Here is a 19,545-nt window from a genome sequence, read left to right on the forward strand (position 1 = left end):
TGAAGCGTGATGTCGCGTAAACAGGGCCTCGATTCATGACGATGTATTTCACAACAGAATTAACAAACGGTCCTCTTTCGCAGGGAAGCTAAAGCTAGCCTAGTCTTACACTAAGAGGTTGTGCAACCAGCCCTGGACAACTGGTGTTCTGTGGATTTTGAGAAAAAAAGAATAAAAAGGGGAATGCTGAATAAGCGTCTGAGTCTCGCAGATGTTGCCACGCAGAAAAAAAAAAAACATGATTTCCCCCCCGGGTGCCTCCTGAACACATTGGTCCTCCTAGAAAACCCAGCCGGAGAAACGGGTTCCCCAAGTTCTTCCTTCCGCCGTCGCGGTCCGGGCTAAAGGAAACTCAACAATACACACACCAGTAGATCAGGTTGAAGAGGATGTAGGCGCCGGGGAAGATCATGCGAGAGTAGGTGTCGATGGCGTGGGTGTTCTGGATGATCCGGAAGCTCCGGGCGCCCTTCTTCTTGGTCCCGGTAGACTCGTTGTCCAGGGAAAGGTGCACCACCATGCGCTCCTGCTTCTCTGACGCGTCCTCGGTGGCCATGGAGGCCCGGGTGTAGCCCGCCAGGCTGTTGACATCCGCCTCGCTGTACGTGCCGTCCAGCATCATGGTCCTGGCGTGGGACATGCCGCAGGTGCAGGGCATGGTCTGGGACTGTGCGAGGGTACCAAAAAATTGGTAATATGAATTCAGGAGTGCCGCCGAACCCGTCTCGCCCGGCTTGCCTACCTGCTCCCGGGCTTTTTCTTGCAACTTCCGGTCTTTCCCGTCCCTCAGCGTTGTGAGATAGTTGACGGCCGCGTATTCCAGGACGGATAGGAAGACAAAGACGAAGCTGACCCAGAGGTAGATGTCCACAGCCTTGATGTAGGACACCCGTGGCATGGAGGCGTTGACCCCGGTGATGATAGTGGACATGGTCAGCACCGTGGTGATCCCTGAGGCAACCAGAGGAGGGTTGTTTTAGCATAGCATTGAGATACCACCGGTGTTCTACCACATGGAGAGGACAAATCAGCAGCAAGAGGAAGCCCCATAGATGGTGGGGAAGTTTGGTATGCTAATTCAGGGTTGAGGTGCGAGTGCGGCGGGTGCGATTGTTATGGATATCTATTCCCGGGGCAGAGGCAGTATGCAAAATAAAATTGTGATGAAAGTTTATCCTGCATCATAATGAACACGGTGGAATAATTATCTCAGACGGTCTTGATTGTCATGATTATGCACCGCGGGAGTGACGTCGCCTTTCTACATTTTTTACGGAACAAAAGCCGAGCGCGACCGTATGACGATCCGGTTTTCACGGCGGACGTTTTGACTCATTTCGACAGCCGCAAATCGATCTGCGAGGTTCATCGGACGATTGTTTACGTCCAAACGTGATCGGTCAAACAGTCAAGAAGATGGTAGCCCCGTGTGGAATTGGACATGCTTCCCCTGCCCCAACGGTGTTGTTCTTTGGGTCAAACCAATGTGTCAACTCTGGATTGTCCACCAGGTGCCTAGTACCCAACTCCAAGGGATGCCACAAGAATAGCATCTCAGACCTAGACTTAGGCTACATTGCTTGAGTTCATCTCGACAAACAACACCTTATATCATGTTTCCGCAAGCTTGCCGTTCGGAGATACATCTACGTGGGTCGACAACTATTTCGACGACTAATTCCAACCTGGAGTCCAAAGACAAACAAATGACGTTGTACCCTCCTTCGGTCAAGTCACGCCCGGCCATTAGCTTCATGCTAATCGGGCTACGCCCCGTACCTAAGGACACCCTGGCGGGGACGGCCCTGCGGTCGATCCAGAAGGACACCCAGGACAGCATGACCATCAGCGTGGCGGGGAAGTAGGTCTGCAGCAGGAAGAAGAAGATGTGGCGCCGCAGGGTGAAGTTGATGTAGAGGCGGTTGTACCAGCCTGCAGATTGGAGGAAGAAGAGGAGGAGAAGGAGGACGGGTTTCAAAATGACTTCTACGTATCGGTGTCAACCTGGAGTTACTACACCTGGAAGCTGAATGAGTTTAAAGATGTGTTTGTTTTGCTTGTTTTCATTCATTCACTCATTCATTCGTTCGCTAAATCTTTCGCTGATTCAATCATTTGTTTGTGCGTTTGCTCATCTATTTATTGTTTACGATCGCGGCCGGGTTGTAGCCAATCCTGGACGAGGGGCGGGGTTTAACCCGAGACCGGTCACCTGTCGATCACGAGGTCACCGCTATTTCAAAGTGTTCAAAATGTAGTTTATGATCGATGCATGAGTTTGACCTTTTAAGACGTTCTCGCGCGGCCGTGCGATCGTCAGCGGGTTAAACCCCGCCCCTCGCCCCAATCGTCACCTGTGATTGGTCAGCCCCGTCGCCGCGGCGAAGGCTACCTGTGCTGCTGTAGAAGGCCAGCCTGGAGGTGGTGTGGAACTTCTGGATGAGGAACTGGGACAGGGAGATCCTGTCGTCGGTGCTGAGGGACTCGTCGCCGCTCTTCCAGTACAGCATGAGGTCCTCGTCGGTGTAGGCGTCTGGAAAACGGGAGGAGGAGGAGGAGAAGAAGGAGAAGAAGGAGGAGGGTTTAATCTTCATCTCAGCAACGGTTCATCATCAGAAAGCAAACAATGCCTTCTGTCTCCATCTTAACACCTGCTGTTAGCGCGCTCATTAGCCACGTCCCCGCTGCCGTATTTGACGCAGATTTCTTCTCGGAGAACTTTTCTGCTCGCTCAGGACCTTCCGAGGGAGGGGGAGCTAAATCCCCGCGCCTCATAAATCCACGCCGGCGATTAGTGACGACGGATAACTGAAGAAGATTCGTCGTCGTCGGCGTGTTAAAGATGCGTCACGGAGATGCTAACGGCGCTAGCTAACACTCACAGCTCTCCAGCTCCAGCGTGCACGTCTGCGAGTCCAGGGGGAAGCGGCTGAAGTCCATGTTGCAGGCGGCCGTCACCGTCACCCTGCAGGGGTGAGAAGCAAACATCCGAGCTGGAGATGCTGGAAGATCTCACCACGCCGCGAGCGTGTGTGTGTGTCCTCACCTCAAGCTGTAGAGCACGTGGCCGTCGGGGAAGACGCGCAGCATGATGTTGTCGGTGGTGGTGTCGTGGATGAAGGAGCGCTTGGAGTGGACGAAGAAGACGTCGGGAACCCAGATCTTCTTCACCAGCCGCCCGTCGAAGGTCATGCTCTTGTTGGTGGCGCTGGGGAAAGCCAGACGCTCGTCCTTCCAGTAGTGCCGCAGATACAGGGTCATGGTGAAGTCCTGGGCGGGAGGTAGAAGCGTCCGGATTACATCCCCTCGGGCGAGGATCTCCACCCGCTTTAGCGAGCTTCTCCGGGATTACATCCGGGATTATATGGATTGTTTATGACTTAACGTACAGGGTTGGCAGACGCGCCGGACATATGTTTTCCGAGCGTTTCCGTCACTCCCAGATTACCCCGGTGTTCTGGCCCCCCGAGGCCGCCGCCGGGAAACTCGTGGAACAAGACGAGGTTATCTCGAAGGAACCCGACCTGCATCGAGATGCTGAGATGATCGACGAGAAGAAACGACGCATTCGGGTGGCGCTCGATGCACGTCCTCCACTTCGGAATAGTCGCTCAAAGCTAATCGGGCTAAATAATTAGCCGCGGCTAACTGACGTTTATCCATAAAGTGGAGCAAAGTTACGTTTAGCGAGACATTGCAGCATTAAATGTGTCACACTTAATGGCGGTAAGTTAAGTTAAGGATAAAAAAAGTCCCATCTCCTCCGCCATCTGCGCCATCTTCATCTAATTTTTATTTTATTATTCATTTTAATATATTTTATTTTATCATTTTATGACAAAATATAATTTAAATGTCATTTTATTTTTGAATTCTAATCTTGTTTTTTTTCTGTCAACTCGTGAAAGAAAATGTGACTTTTTCAATTTTATTATTCATTTAATTAAATTATTTTCAATTCAAATCTGTTACCAAGGAGGTTAGCCCACCTCTTTTGTATTTTTTATTTTCATATATATATGATAATAAGGATGATAGAAAGGAGTTTAACGAGCTGGCCTGAATTATAATATTTTAAACATTATGTTTTATTTATGGTGTATGTTTGTCTTATTTAAAAACACATAAAAACGCGAGCCCGGAACAGATAAATAGCAGTTCAATTTATTTTTAATGGGGAAATTAATCGGGTATACGAGGAAATCGAGTTTCGAGCTCGGTCACGGAAACAATTCAACTCCCAAGTCGAGAAACGCTTCCGACGGTGTCGTCTAACGGCGTCATTACTCGGGAACAACAATCGCAAAAGCGAGGACTCAAGTTGATTTGGGTGCTGGAAGTCAAATCATGATTTTTATGGCGGCGGCGGCGCCCGGCGGTCAGCTAATGAGTCGCTATTTCAAAGACGGCGTCCGAGGACACCGATAAATACGGAGACGAGGCGAATGAACCCATTTTCCGGGAGACTCGACAGAAGGTGCCCCCTCCCGAAACAACAAACATGGCTCCGCCGCGTTTTTCAACCAATCAGAGATGGCGACCTCGCCGCTGGAGGACAAAGTCGCTTCCGATTTTTTTGTTTTGTTTTGTTTTGGTTTGGTTTGCGGGGACTCTCAGAGGGTTCGGGGAAACAAAAGGAACGGTTTATTCTGTACGATGAAAAGGTGAATGAATATTTCATGAGCCTGGTCACGGACACGACGGGTCTCACACACACACACACACACACACACACACGCACACACACACCATCCGATGCCCTCTGGTGAGGCTATTAGAAGCTCCCGCGGTTTTTAGAATAGCACTTGAATGTATCGTCCTGGCGGATGCTCAGTTGGTTTAGCCGCGATGCTAATCTTATTCTTTCATTCATTGACTCTGTCCTACCTCTGCTGTCATTGGGCAAGAGGCGGGGCTTAAATTCACTCATTCATTCACCTCATATAAAGATATTCATTCATTTATTCATACATCATGAACATACAACCATTCATTAACTCATTCATGTCATATAAATATACAACCATTCATTCACTCATTCACGTCATAAATAAATACAACCATTCATTCATTCACTCATTCACTTGTCATATAAACATACAACCATTCATTAACTCATTCACATCATAAAAACATTTAACCATTCATTAACTCATTCATGTAATATAAATATACAACCATTCATTCAATCACATCATATAAACATACAACCATTCATTCACTCATTCACATGTCATATAAACATACAACCATTAATTCATGTACTATAAACATACAACCATTAATTCATGTACTATAAACATACAACCATTAATTCATGTACTATAAACATACAACCATTCATTCACTCATTCACATCATAAAAACATTTAACCATTCATTAACTCATTCATGTCATATAAATATACAACCATTCATTCACTCATTCACATTTTAAACCTAACAACCATTTGTTTACTCATTAACTTCATAAAAACATACAGGACTGTCTCAGAAAATTAGAATATTGTGATAAAGTTCTTTATCTTCTGTAATGCAATTACAAACACAAAAATGTCATACATTCTGGATTCATTACAAATCAACTGAAATATTGCAAGCCTTTTATTATTTTGATATAGAGAAAACTCAAAAATCCTATCTCAAAATATTAGAATATCACGAAAAAGTAATTTTTGTTTTTTTAATTGCATTACAGAAGATAAAGAACTCTATCACAATATTCTAATTTTCTGAGACAATCCTGTATAACCATTCGTTAACTCATTCACATGTCAAATAAACACGCAACCATTAATTCATGTCCTATAAACGTACAACCATTGATTCACGTCATAAAAACACGCAACCGTTCACTCATTCATAGGTTCAACCATTCACTCGTCTCAACAATTCAGGGTCTTCAATGGACGTCCTGCATGTCTTTGGACTTTGGGATGAGCTCGGAGAACCCTGAGGAACCCCAGGCAGACACGTGGAGAACATGGAGACTCCAAACCCAAAGGCCTCCAGGGACCTTCCAACCAGGGACCTTCTCCTTCTCCTTCTCCTTCTCCTTCTCCTTCTCCTTCTCCTTCTCCTTCTCCTTCTTCTTCTTCTTCTCGCCGTGAGGCGAAAGCGCTAACCGCGGCGCAGCCTGTTAGCTAAGGAGCATCAGATTACACAACAACAGCAAGAGTGGTAGCTCTGAGAACATGGAGGAACGCCGCCCCGCTATCACAAAACAACAGCCTCTCCTAAACTCGAATTGAACGCATTTTTATTTAACATTCAAAGTCTGGAGAGAATTTAAAAAAAACAAAAACACTTAATTGAGGTTATAAAAAACTGTGACTTGGATTAATTCTCTGACTTGAATCCCCCCCCCCGCCCCCTTCCGCCGCTAGTGTTACCATAGCAACCGCATCCCATCATGTAAATGCCTTCCATTGGCATGACTTGTATCAGTGCACATAGGAGGACGTGATGTTTGCAGGCCTCTCCTTCTTGAGGAACCCACAGGTGGAGCAGATGATGAGGTTAGAAGAACATCTGCTGGTCAGTTCTTGGAGCTACTTAGAGCTTTGGAAGGATTTCATTCCTCCAGGTTCCTCCAGACCTCCTGCCTGGAAGCTCCATCATCAACATTTCCACCATCCCTCCTCATTGTCAATCATCTCCAGAACATCTAGCATGGATCCTCTCCATCCTCCTCCCTCCCAAAGAAGAACCTCCACATCTTCAGCTCCTGTTTCTAAACTGAGCAAAGCATACAAGTTTGGAGCCACTAAGCACATATTGATCCTGATGCCCCGTCAGAAGATGGTATTTCCCAGATCCAGATCCAGATCCGAGGACGCTAACGAACCTCCGCCGTCATGTGACGCCGGGATATCAGAACGCACATTGTTAGCTTGGGTCTCCTCAAGGGATTAGCCGACAATAACAAAAGTCTAAATCTAGCTTGATCCCTTAAAACCCTTCGCTTAATTTGGGATTTGCGGCGGACCCCCCCGCCCCCTCGCTCCGGCGACCCGTCGTGCCGTCAGGAGGCGCCGGCGCCGTCCGTTGACAGCCATCTTTTCACGGCGCCGCTCCCGAAAACACAATTAGATACCGAAACCCTCGGGTTTCCGAAGGGTACATAATCCCCCTTCCACTCTCGCGTCGTCCCAAGCAGAGGGGCGTTTGGACAACATCGGCTCAGGATCCAATTTGCGGTTCCGCGGAAGAATGGCGATTTAATTACTCAAACACGAAGACGCTCTGACTTTGGGACTCGATCAACGCCGTTTCATTTCGATGATGGCGAATGGCGGCGGAGGGATACCTTCAGAAGATACCCATTAACTTGTCAAGGTACCATCGCACCCTCGACCGGGTACAATAAGTACTTGCTAAGGTACCTTCAACACAAGTGTATTAATCCTACTTTACGTCGCATTTACTGCCCTTGGTAACAGTATTTCAGGGTGACAACGCGATACTTCACGCTTGGTTTACTTCAAAAGTACTGCTTGTGTTGCTCGAGGTGCCTTTACTGTAAATATTCCAAGAGTTCTTCATTGTTAGCATGACGAATGCTAGCCGCGATGCTCCACGAGCCCCGCCGCCCTCGGACGCTCAACGGCGCCGTCGCTAATGATATCACATCTCCGCCCGGCTGTAATCCCATTACTCTCTGCGGCTGCCGGCCTTTGCTCCCGAGCCAGATTGGATATTAAGTTAAAGAGATAATTATAATCCCCCCCGCTCTCCACCTCGTCTGACTCTGCTCTAATTACAGTTATTTCCAGTGTCAGCGGCGGATTGTCATAACGCCTCGTTTTTCCCGGAAACATCTCCACTCACCATGTCGACCTCCGAAATGCTGTCCAGGCTCTCCACCTGGACGTCCACGCCGACAGGGACGGCCGGACCTGGAGGGCAGAGACACGTTTGCGTTCAGGGTCACAGCGTCAACATACAGTCAAGCTCTTGCAAGAAGGCTATGTTAGCATGTGTTGGTGTAGCCAAATGTCAACACCCGCTTACACCGCATTATGTCGCTATGTTTGCGAAGCAATACATCCACTAGAGGGCAATGCGGAGGTCAGAGGTCACTTACACTTATCTTCTTCCACTTGAGCATACTCCTCCACGACTTCTGGTGGTACCGCTCTGTCAGCTACGTTCGGCTATGCTAGCTCCACAACACACAGGAAGTGAAGGCAGACGGACAGGACGCTATTTAACGTGGACCAAAATCGAACGTCTAGACCGATTGAGAGAGACAAGATACTAAGGGTCTGGACTTTCTGGCAAGCAAGCTAGCGATGCGCTAGCTCCACAAAAACAAACAGGAAGTGAAGGCGGACGGACATGGGGGCTATTTGACGCGGAGCATAAAAGGACGTCTATGCCGATTGAGATCAAGCAAGCTAGCGATGTGCTAGCTAGGAGCCATATCTTCCTCCTCTATACCCTTTTCGCTGTCGCACTTGAGCATACTCCTTCACGACTTCTGGTGGTACCGCTCCGTTAGCTACGTTCGGCTATGCTAGCTCCACAAAAACAAACAGGATCACTCAGGAAGTGAAGGCAGAGGGACAGGATGCTATTGAACGTGGAGCAAAAATGAGCATCTATACCGATTAAGAGAGGCAAGATACTAAGGGACTGGACTTTGTGGTAAGCGAGTTAGCAATGTGCTAGCTAGGAGCTGGAGGTGTGAAGTCTACAGGAAGGAAAGTGTTTGCCGAAGCGCGTCTTTCCCGGAAAGACCTCCTCCGTCTCGGCACGGACACGTGGAAACAGCGAATTAAGCATTTTATGAAAATCAGAGCGGTTTTGTGGAGTGACGCCACGTGTTTCCCGCTAACAAACGCCAAAGAGCTCCTCCGCCATGAACACGCCATGTTTTGACAAATTCGCTCAGACAAATCCGTGTGTCCGCCTCGTGCGGACAATACGCGGCGTCGTGGAAAAATTGCCAGAGACGCGGCGCATTAGCATGGTCGCCCCGGCGCATTAGCATGGTCGCCCCGGCGCATTAGCATGGTCGCCCCGGCGCTCGCGCTTCATTAGCGCGAACCAAACGGGCGCGGCGAGGTCAGCGTGGCGTGTGGTGTGTGTGTGTGTGTGTGTGTGTGTGTGTGTGTGTGTGTGGGGTGCAAGAACGGACACCAGCCGTTAATTGACAGGTCTGCCCTTCGGCGGGAGGTCCCGGCGAAGAGCTGACTCGCTCAGATGACTTACAAACGGCAGCTTTGAGGCCACGCTGGGATTTACGCAGGGATGCGAGGAAGCGTGCCGGTATCGCTTTTTATATAAAACAGAAAAAAACACACACACACACACACCTCTTGTGTTCCTACACTCACATTGGCTGCTGAGCTACTGTTAATCTGCACAGCGGGCGAGGATGCCAGCCTTACATAACGCCGGCGAGGCAAAGCTGGTACCTGGAAGAGGGGATATGAGCCGGTTGCCAGGTACCAGATGTCGGCGGATGTCAACCCACCTCCCCCTCCAGCCTCTCCCCCCTCCGTATGCCTCATATCACACGCCAGGCTCCAGCCTGACGTGCCGTCTGGACCTTCAGAAGGAGAGGAGGGTCTGGGCTGGAGCTTCAGGGGGGGTTCGGGTCACGCCGACAACAAACTGTGGGCTAAAAACATCTGGATACGTGGAACAGCGGTGGCAACCAAATCCACCCACGCGCAGATGTGTGCAGAAGTACTGAACTGTGTGTGTGTGTGTGTGTGTGTGTGTGTGTGTGTGTGTGTGTGTGTGTGTGTGTGGTGCCATCAGGAGATCCCTGACCCCCCATCCCAAGGTGTTTTCCCCCGAGCTTAACGTCCTGCAACATAAATAACACAGCATTAAGGGAGTAGCATGCTAGCGGACGCCTCCTGTTGGATTACAAACCAGCTGTGGAATGGGTGTGTGTGTGTGTGAGTGTGTGTGTGTGTGTGTGTGTGTTTCATCGTACTGCCTTTCCTCAGAAACCCCCTCTTATCCTTCTGAATGTAATTGCCATTAGCGTAACCCAACGCTAATCCGCCAACATGCTAAAGCTAGTGTAGTGTTAGCCACGCCTGAAGGGGTGGGGCTTCCAAAACATCCAAAAAAAATCTTCTTTTCTGGAGCGTGATAATTGTTTCAGTCCTCTGAGGATGAAATTTCATCGCATCTAAGTTTGAGAAGGTCCCGTCGGCGCGAGGAGGAGGTTTTATTTTGAAGAGCAGCAGCAGATGTTACAGAAATTGCTTCAGCTCTTCCTCCTGTCTCGCTCGTGCTAATCTCGGAGAACTCACGCCGTTTTGAACTGGGATTTGGAACAATGCGAAGCGACTACACACACACACACACACACACACACACACACACACACACACACACACACACACACACACACTCCTCTTCGAACTGCGCAATCATTCCTCCAGCAGATACTCCGGGTTAGGAGACATCAAGCGGGTTCTTGTGGCACATTTGAATTCAAATATGATTCCTTGAGGGGGTGTGTGTGTGTGTGTGTGTGTGTGTGTGTGTGTGTTGGGGGTTGCGTTTCTTCAAAGAGCCTCTTTTTGATGGCTCTTGTTGATGTTAGCTGGAGGTAATATCTAGAGGCCTTTCTGTGTGGAAGCTCCATGCACTCCACATGTCTCCGTGGGGTTCCTCAGGGTTCCTCAGGGTTCCTCAGGGTTCCTCCTGCAGCAGGAGGTTCAATGGAGACCCTGTTATGTGAGGAGAAGGTAAAGGGTTGCAGGTCTCCACATGATGTGAGGTTAAACCCCTGAGATCCTTCTCAGACCTCCAGGATGAAAGATCTCGCTCACTCCTTCAAAGTTTTAGAACTTCCAGGCCGCTTCCAGTCGCAAAAAACAACCCAACCAGACAGATTCTGGGTCAAAGGTCACGTCTCCAGAAACATCTAGAAACATCAAGAGCCCCTGCAGAGAGGTCACGCTTTTGCGCCCAAAGATGGACGTTAGCGGCGGCGTGGAAGTAAGAATGCAGTCACGAAAACCCTCAAGGCTAACTGACACACACACACACACACACACACACACACACACACACACACACACACACACACACACACACACACACACACGAGCACACACACACACACACACTCTCCCCTATCCCGCCGCTGCTCATTCACTCCATCATGCTTTCAAAGGCCGGATTGGAGGATGGATGGATCTCATGACGCTTCTGCTCTCCAGACCCATAAGTCACGCCGGCGTCCCCGTGCGAGAAAAAAGATGGCGATGACGTGAAACGGCGGCGGACGCCGACGTGACTCACGTGTGACGGGTCGATCTTCGCCCGGTCTCAACCCTCAGCGGGCGAGCGGGAAGATGACGACACGAGGCCATGACTAACCTGACGTTCCTACAGGAAAACAAACAAACAAACAAGAAGCGTCGCTCGCTTCTGGAGGGGGAGGGGGCGGGGCCTCCCATCAGCCAATCAGAAATCAGCTGAGATTATTCGATAATCCTGAATTATGATCGTATTTCAATACAAGCGTCGATCAGCCGCCGCGCGACTCCGTTTCAGTTAGGATGAGGAGTCAAGGGTGGATGGGGTTTATGGTCGTCCGGAGCCAATCAGAGCCGGGGGCGGGGCTTAACGGGAACAGCAAGCTGTCAATCACAGGCTCAGCTGTCAATCACAGAGCTGACAGAGGTTCAGAATGTTACTGTCCTCAATCAACCTGCTGACTGTGGTTGATGGAGAACCCAGGCAGGAGAACATAGAACCCAGGTTGAAGAACCTGGAGAGGATCCAGGCAAGAGGAGAACATGGAGAACCCATGAAGAAGAACATGGAGAACCTATGACGGAGAACATGGAGAACTCATTTAGACGAGCCCATGGAGGAGAACATGGAGAACCCATGAAGGAGAACATAGAGAACCCATGACGGAGAACTTGGAGAACCCATGAAGGAGAACATGGAACACCCATGACGGAGAACATGGAGAACTCATTTAGAAGAGCCCATGAAGGAGAACATGGAGAACCTATGACGGAGAACATGGAGAACCTATGACGGAGAACATGGAGAACTCATTTAGAAGAGCCCATGAAGGAGAACATGGAGAACCTATGACGGAGAACATGGAGAACCTATGACGGAGAACATGGAGAACTCATTTAGAAGAGCCCATGAAGGAGAACATGGAGAACCCATGAAGGAGAACATAGAGCACCCATGACGGAGAACTTGGAGAACCCATGAAGGAGAACATGAAGAACCCATGACGGAGAACTTAGAGAACCCATGAAGGAGAACATGAAGAACCCATGACGGAGAACTTGGAGAACCCATGAAGGAGAACTTGGAGAACCCATGAAGGAGAACTTGGAGAACCCAGGCAGTGTCTTACGCGCCCCAAACATCCCACCACCCCACAGGTGCAGCTCTCCATCCACCAGGTCCTGCAGGAGAAGCTCAGCTCATCATAAAGCTACACCGCTAACACTAAGCCCCGCCCCCAGACAGGTAGACAGGAAGTGACATCATCACATCCCTCAACGTCCTTCACCGACAGACGAGGACCTCCAAGAGCGAGCGGTGGCCGAGAAACACCAGGGAGAACCTTATCATTAACTCTGGGATGTTCTGCACGCCATGGCTACATGCGTGCGTGTGTGTGTGTGTGTGTGTGTGTGTGTGTGTGTGTGTGTGTGTGTGTGTCATAAGAGGCTTTCATTAGTAACACTGCAGTGGCTTCTTTTGAGGAGCTTCCGGCTGCACCGTCTTCCTCGGCCAAGAGCGGCGGCGGGCCGGGCAGCGGCGTGCACATGCACATGCACATGCACGTGCACGTGCACGTGCACCCCCCCAAACCGTCTTTGGACTCTTCCGGATCGAACCATTCTATTCTTCTTCTTCTGCTGCCGCTGCAGAAGACAAAGAGCCTCCATCTGCCAGAGGCTCTGGCTGGGGGGCCAAGAATCGCCACGGGGCCTTTTTTTTTTCGTTCACCGCCACTGAACTCCTCTCATTCGTTCAATCATTTGCTCATTCATTCGTTCATTCATTCATTTATTCATTTATTCATTCATTTGTTCATTTGTTCTCTCCCCTTCAGGGCGACCATTCAGTCCATCAAATAAGCCTCTTATTTTTAATTGCCTCGCCAAATCCCTGCTCCGCCCGCCAAGGTGACGGCGACCCCGCCCCCCCGCCATCAACCTGGACAGCCCCCCCCCGCCCCGAGTCCGGAGGGGTGACACACACACACACACACACACACACACACACACACACACACACACCACACACCTGGAGCAGGAACCTGGTAGAACCTGCAGAATGTGAAGGTCGGAGATGTTCTGAGTGAAGCAGGTCGACCAGCAAACACACCAGAAGACTGGAGAGGGTGGTAGCAACAGCTTCTGTGTGTGTGTGTGTGTGTGTGTGTGTGTGTGTGTGTGTGTGTGTGTGAGCTGCTTGGAGAGCTGCTAAGCTATTTCAGTTCTATGTAAATGAGCTACACACGCTAAAACTCATAACATATAGGCTAGTACACACACACACACACACACACACACACACACACACATGCACATGTGCACACACTCGCTCTGGTTCTCGCTCTGTGTTCCGTTGGGGCATCATTGTCATAAACTCCTGGTGTGTTTTGAAGCAGGGCGGCGGCCATGTTTGTTGAGGTCACAATAATGGCTTCACAGTATCACAGCCTGAAGGCCACTGATGGACCTTTTGGGGTCACGACCCCATGGAGAGGCGGCTCCAAACACACACCGCTCCTTCTGTTAGCTCCTCGTTTACTAAACACACACACAATGCGGGTACCCGCTCTTTGTTCCATCAGGGTGTTTTTGTCTTCAACTCCTGGTGTGTTTGATAGTTTTGAAGCAGAGCGGCGGCCATGTTTGTTGAGGTCACAATAATGGCTTCACAGTTTCACGGCCTGAAGGCCACTGGAGGACCTGCTGGGGGTCACGACCCCATAGAGAGGCAGCTACAGACACACACCGCTCCTTCTGCTAGCTAATTTACAGACAGACAGACACACACACACACACACACACACACACACACACCTCACCTGCAAACGCCGGCCTCATGGTGAAGTCGTGCTCATCGATGCGAAGCAGATGGCTGGTCTTCACCTTCCTGGTTTTGGTGCCGTCCACGACCTTCTTCGACAGCGGACTGGCAAAGAAACACAGAGGAGACGGCGTCACACACACACACTCAAACACACACACACTCTCACAAGGTAACAACCATCTAGCAGACAGGTGGAGGATCTACAGATCATCAGACGGGGCTTAGGAGGACGCTCGCAGGAGATGTTCTGAAGCCGCATCCAAGAAAAACAACGCGTGCATCTGATGTCAATTAGCCGCCAAGCTGTTAGCAAAAAGGCTAACGGCGCCGTCAGGTAGCTGTAATGGGGGGGCGGGAGGGGGTTGCTACGGGCAACCGTGGAGGACCTGAGGAGAACCCTGAAAACAAGGGCGTCCGACGGAACGACGGCGTGAAGTTTCTCCACTGCTTGGATTCCAATATGGAGTCTTGATGTTCTACACATTCTGTATGGGTTCTCCTCCATGTTCTCCCCAGGTTCCCCATCTTCCTCCCAATGTCCGAAAACGGTTTCATCCAAAACTCGGCGGCGCCCCCTGGTGGCCGGAGGCGGAGCCGCAGGTGTTGAACCAGAGGCCTCCATGAAGGTGCAGATGTTCTTCCCAGCAACCTTTGTGGAACTTCCAGGTGAGCATCGAGTGGCCGCGCACCCATCCGACCGGTCCAATCACAGCTGACGATGGTGCGGTTACCATGGTTACCCCTGTCATCCACAGGAGACGCTCTGGCCGTGGGTTCGACTCTCCAGAAGGGGAGAAGGTTCTGGAGATACTTTCACTTTCACTTTCACTTTCAATAAACGGCTTTTCCACGTTTCTTCTCATTTCATTGAATTATTTAGAATAATAATTAATGGGATATTAATATTAATATATATTAATATTAATTAATTAATATTAATATTAATATTAATATTAATAATGGGAAAAAACTTATTCAATTCCACTTTGGTCAAATCAAGAATGACATTTATTTATAATAAATAAATATACATTAATTATAGTATATATATATGAATTAGGTACAATATAGAATATAGAATATGAATTATACATTTATAATATTATCAGTTTTTTTTCCTAAATAACTTCCACTTCTTTTCCATATATATTTTTATATAGATAAATATTGTTTCAAGGTGCCATCCCTTCATCCCGCAGAGGAACCCGCAAGCAGGAATTCGGCGCTGGGAACGCACGGCTGTGTGTGTGTGTGTGTGTGTGTGTGTGTGTGTGTGAACGCGCCTCCTTGTATATCCAGAAAAGGAGCGACCGCCGCTGAGCTCCAGCGCGTCTTACGCGCAACACTTTTTTTAACGCAAAGTTTGAATCCCGCAAAATAACACGCACAAAAAAAAAAAAAAAACCCGAAACGAAACAAACTGTTGTTTTGCGGGTGAAGTCAATGCGAAAAGCGACCGGATTCGTGCGTAAAAACGCGGTTCAAGGTGCGGGGAACCCCCCCCCCCCATCCCATCCATCACCGCATCCCGCATCCCGCACACTCACCTCCCGGGCTTGTGCGCTTCCGCCGGCGCGGACCACCGCTTCTTCCGGCTGCGGTGTTTGCGGCTCTCCGCGACCAGCAGCACGCACAGCAGCAGCACCAGCAGCCGCGCGGCGCGGGACATGGCGGCCTCACGCCTCGGCCCGCCGCGGCGGCACGTTGCGGGAAGGACGCGGGACCATCGCACCCGGCGGTTGCGGGTCCGAGGAGGAGGAGGAGGAGGAGGAGGAGCGGAGCGCCGGTGGGCCCGCAGACTCTCCGCCGGAGCTCCGGCAGAATGAAGAGCGCAGCATCAGCACCGCCGACGGAGGCGGGCGCACGCACACGCACACGCACGGAGAGAGGGAGGGAGAAAGAGAGAGAGAGAAAAGATGGAGACACACGGTGGGGAGGAACCCGCCAAAAGAGGGCGGGTTCCTCCCGCAACATCTGGAAGAAAGAGGAGAAGAAGATGAAGGGATGGATGGATGGATGGATGGAGGGGTGGATGGATGGATAGATGGAGGGATGAAGGGATGGATGGATGGATGGATGGATGGAGGGATGATGGATGGATGAAGGGATGGATGGATGAGGGGATGAAGGGATGGATAGAGGGATGAAGGGATGAAGGGATGAAGGGATGGATGGATGGATGGATGAAGGGATGGATGGAGGGATGAAGGGATGGATGAAGGAATGGATGGAGGGATGAGGGGATGAAGGGATGGATGGATGGATAGATGGAGGGATGAAGGGATGGATGGATGAAGGGATGGATGGATGAGGGGATGAAGGGATGGATGGAGGGATGAAGGGATGAAGGGATGGATGGATGGATGGATGAAGGGATGGATGGAGGGATGAAGGGATGGATGAAGGAATGGATGGAGGGATGAGGGGATGAAGGGATGGATGGGGGGATGAAGGGATGAAGGGATGAAGGGATGGATGGATGGATGGAGGGATGGATGGATGGATGGAGGGATGGATGGAGGGATGAAGGGATGGATGGAGGGATGAAGGGATGGATGGATGGATGGATGGATGGAGGGATGGATGGAGGGATGAAGGGATGGATGGAGGGATGAAGGGATGGAAGAAGGGATGAAGGGATGGATGGAGGGATGAAGGGATGGATGAAGGAATGGATGGAGGGATGAGGGGGTGAAGGGATGGATGGGGGGATGGATGGATGGATGGATGAAGGGATGGATGGAGGGATGAAGGATGGAAGAAGGGATGAAGGGATGGATGAAGGGATGATGGATGAAGGGATGGATGGATGAAGGGATGGAAGAAGGGATGAAGGGATGGATGGAGGGATGAAGGGATGGATGAAGGGATGGATGGAGGGATGAAGGGATGGATGAAGGAATGGATGGAGGGATGAGGGGGTGAAGGGATGGAAGAAGGGATGAAGGGATGGATGGAGGGATGAAGGGATGGAAGAAGGGATGAAGGGATGGATGGAGGGATGAAGGGATGGAAGAAGGGATGAAGGGATGGATGGAGGGATGAAGGGATGGAAGAAGGGATGAAGGGATGGATGGAGGGATGAAGGGATGGAAGAAGGGATGAAGGGATGGATGGAGGGATGAAGGGATGGATGGAGGGATGGATGGAGGGATGAAGGGATGGAAGAAGGGATGAAGGGATGGATGGAGGGATGAAGGGATGGAAGAAGGGATGAAGGGATGGATGGAGGGATGAAGGGATGGAAGAAGGGATGAAGGGATGGAAGAAGGGATGAAGGGATGGATGGAGGGATGAAGGGATGGAAGAAGGGATGAAGGGATGGATGAAGGGATGAAGGGATGGAAGAAGGGATGAAGGGATGGATGGAGGGATGAAGGGATGGAAGAAGGGATGAAGGGATGGAAGAAGGGATGAAGGGATGGATGGAGGGATGAAGGGATGGAAGAAGGGATGAAGGGATGGATGGAGGGAAGAAGGGATGGAAGAAGGGATGAAGGGATGGATGAAGGGATGATGGATGAAGGGATGATGGAAGAAGGGATGAAGGGATGGATGGAGGTGGAACCCCTTCAGCAGTCGCAGCCAGAGTGTGTGAACTGGCCTCCTTCACATGCACAGGGACGGGGGGGCAGATCTTTGGAAAAGATGAAGGACCTGAGGAGAAGGTGGAGGAGGAGAAGATGGAGGAGGAGAAGATGAAGGAGGAGAAGATGGAGGAGAAGGTGGAGGACAGAAGATGAAGGAGGAGGATGAAGGTGGAGAAACCAGATGGCAGGTATCAGTGTCGGAGTAAAGGAGTCTCCACCTCCAGACCTGACAGGTCCCTCTTGAAGCCCCAGGAGATCCACCTCCCGCCTTCTGGAACCTTTCATCTCTTCGTCCGCCCTCGGGGACGGAGAGAACCTTCATCCATCCATCATTCATGTTCCTCGGTTCCTTTGGTTGTCCGGCTCCTCCGCCCGGGAGAGGAGGAGGAGGCGGCAGCAGGTCCTCCTCCGCCTCCGGGGCCTCGGCAGGTCCTTCTGAGGTCCTTCAGAACCCGGAGGAACAGAAGACCCTCAGATGTTTCTTCTCACATCAGAAATCTTTGAAACCTGGAGATCAAAGAAGGATCTCCAGGTTTAAGAGGATTGTTTGATGTGATCAATAATCATTAATCACGACTTGGATGCGTCTCCACCTCGACCAGGAGGGGGAGCTAAGCTCGGGATAGAGGTCTACATGATGAACAAATGAAGGAGTGAAGATACCAACATGATGAATGAGTGAGCAAGTGAAGGTACCAACATGATGAACGGGTGAAAAAGTGACTGATTGAAGGTACCAACATGATGAACAAATGAAGGAGTGACTGATTGAAGATACCAACGTGATGAACGAGTGAAGGTACCAACATGATGAACGAGTGAACAAGTGAAGATACCAACATGATGAACGAGTGACTCATTGAAGGTACCAACATGATGAACGAGTGAAGGTACCAACATGATGAATGAGTGAGCAAGTGAAGGTACCAACATGATGGACGAGTGAAGGTACCAACATGATGAATGAGTGAGCAAGTGAAGGTACCAACATGATGGACGAGAGAAGGAACCAACATGATGAATGAGTGAGCAAGTGAAGGTACCAACATGATGGACGAGTGAAGGAACCAACATGATGAACGAGTGACTCATTGAAGGTACCAACATGATGAACGAGTGAAGGTAACAACATGATGAATGAGTGTACAAGTCAAGGTACCAACATGATGATCAAGTGAACAAGTGAAGGTACCAACATGATGAACGAGTGTACAAGTCAAGGTACCAACATGATGATCAAGTGAAGGTACCAACATGATGAACGAGTGAAGGTACCAACATGATGAATGAGTGACTCATTGAAGGTACCAACAAGATGAACGAGTGAAGGTACCAACATGATGAACGAGTGAGCAAGTGAAGGTACCAACATGATGGACGAGTGAAGGAACCAACATGATGAACGAGTGACTCATTGAAGGTACCAACAAGATGAACGAGTGAAGGTACCAACATGATGAATGAGTGAGCAAGTGAAGGTACCAACATGATGGACGAGTGTACAAGTCAAGGTACCAACATGATGATCAAGTGAAGGAACCAACATAATGAACGAGTGAAGGTACCAACATGATGAACGAGTGACTCATTGAAGGTACCAACATGATGATCAAGTGAACAAGTGACGGTACCAACCTGATGAACGAGTGAAGGTACCAACCTGATGAAGGAGTGCATGAATAGTCGTATGTCTCGACACGCCGTGTAAACGAGAGGGTGAATCGTCGTTGCTTCTGCTGTCTGGTCTGGGAGGACATTTGGATTTTGGAAAGAGAAGAACATTCCAGGTGGAGCCGTGGAGAAAAACCAGGAGATGGTTTTCGGTGCTTCTCCTTGAGATCCATCATGTTCTCCCGGTTCCCGCCAAGCTGTGATTGACAGGCGTCCGGTCCGG

At 49.9% G+C, this 19,545-nt stretch overlaps 1 protein-coding gene across 1 annotated transcript; it reads right to left on the reverse strand.

Annotated features, from left to right (window-relative positions):
- Positions 1-206: 206 nt before the first annotated feature.
- Positions 207-15,864, reverse strand: LOC147213433 (gamma-aminobutyric acid receptor subunit rho-2-like). Its single transcript, XM_086143353.1, has 9 exons — positions 15,609-15,864; positions 14,057-14,163; positions 7,831-7,898; positions 3,047-3,270; positions 2,883-2,965; positions 2,393-2,533; positions 1,780-1,932; positions 743-951; positions 207-667 (listed from the first exon to the last, which is right to left on the reverse strand). Exons 1-9 carry the CDS (start codon positions 15,728-15,730, stop codon positions 353-355), a joined length of 1,422 nt encoding a protein of 473 aa, XP_085999479.1. The 5' UTR covers positions 15,731-15,864; the 3' UTR covers positions 207-352.
- Positions 15,865-19,545: the final 3,681 nt, after the last annotated feature.

Source organism: Fistularia commersonii, chromosome 36 (assembly GCF_037954325.1).
Source record: "Fistularia commersonii isolate RoL2024-O1a breed Wild chromosome 36, RoL_Fcom_v1.0, whole genome shotgun sequence".
Classification (NCBI taxonomy): Eukaryota; Metazoa; Chordata; class Actinopteri; order Syngnathiformes; family Fistulariidae; genus Fistularia; species Fistularia commersonii.

Bases quoted from the DNA above. Each gene is read 5' to 3' on its own strand.
- LOC147213433 (XM_086143353.1), bottom strand. From the start codon at position 15,730: ATGTCCCGCGCCGCGCGGCTGCTGGTGCTGCTGCTGTGCGTGCTGCTG. The intron at 14,164-15,608 runs GTGAGTGTGCGG...TTTCTTTGCCAG, and splicing joins GAAGCGCACAAGCCCGGGAG to TCCGCTGTCGAAGAAGGTCG. The intron at 2,534-2,882 runs GTGAGTGTTAGC...CCCGTTTTCCAG, and splicing joins CACGCTGGAGCTGGAGAGCT to ACGCCTACACCGACGAGGAC.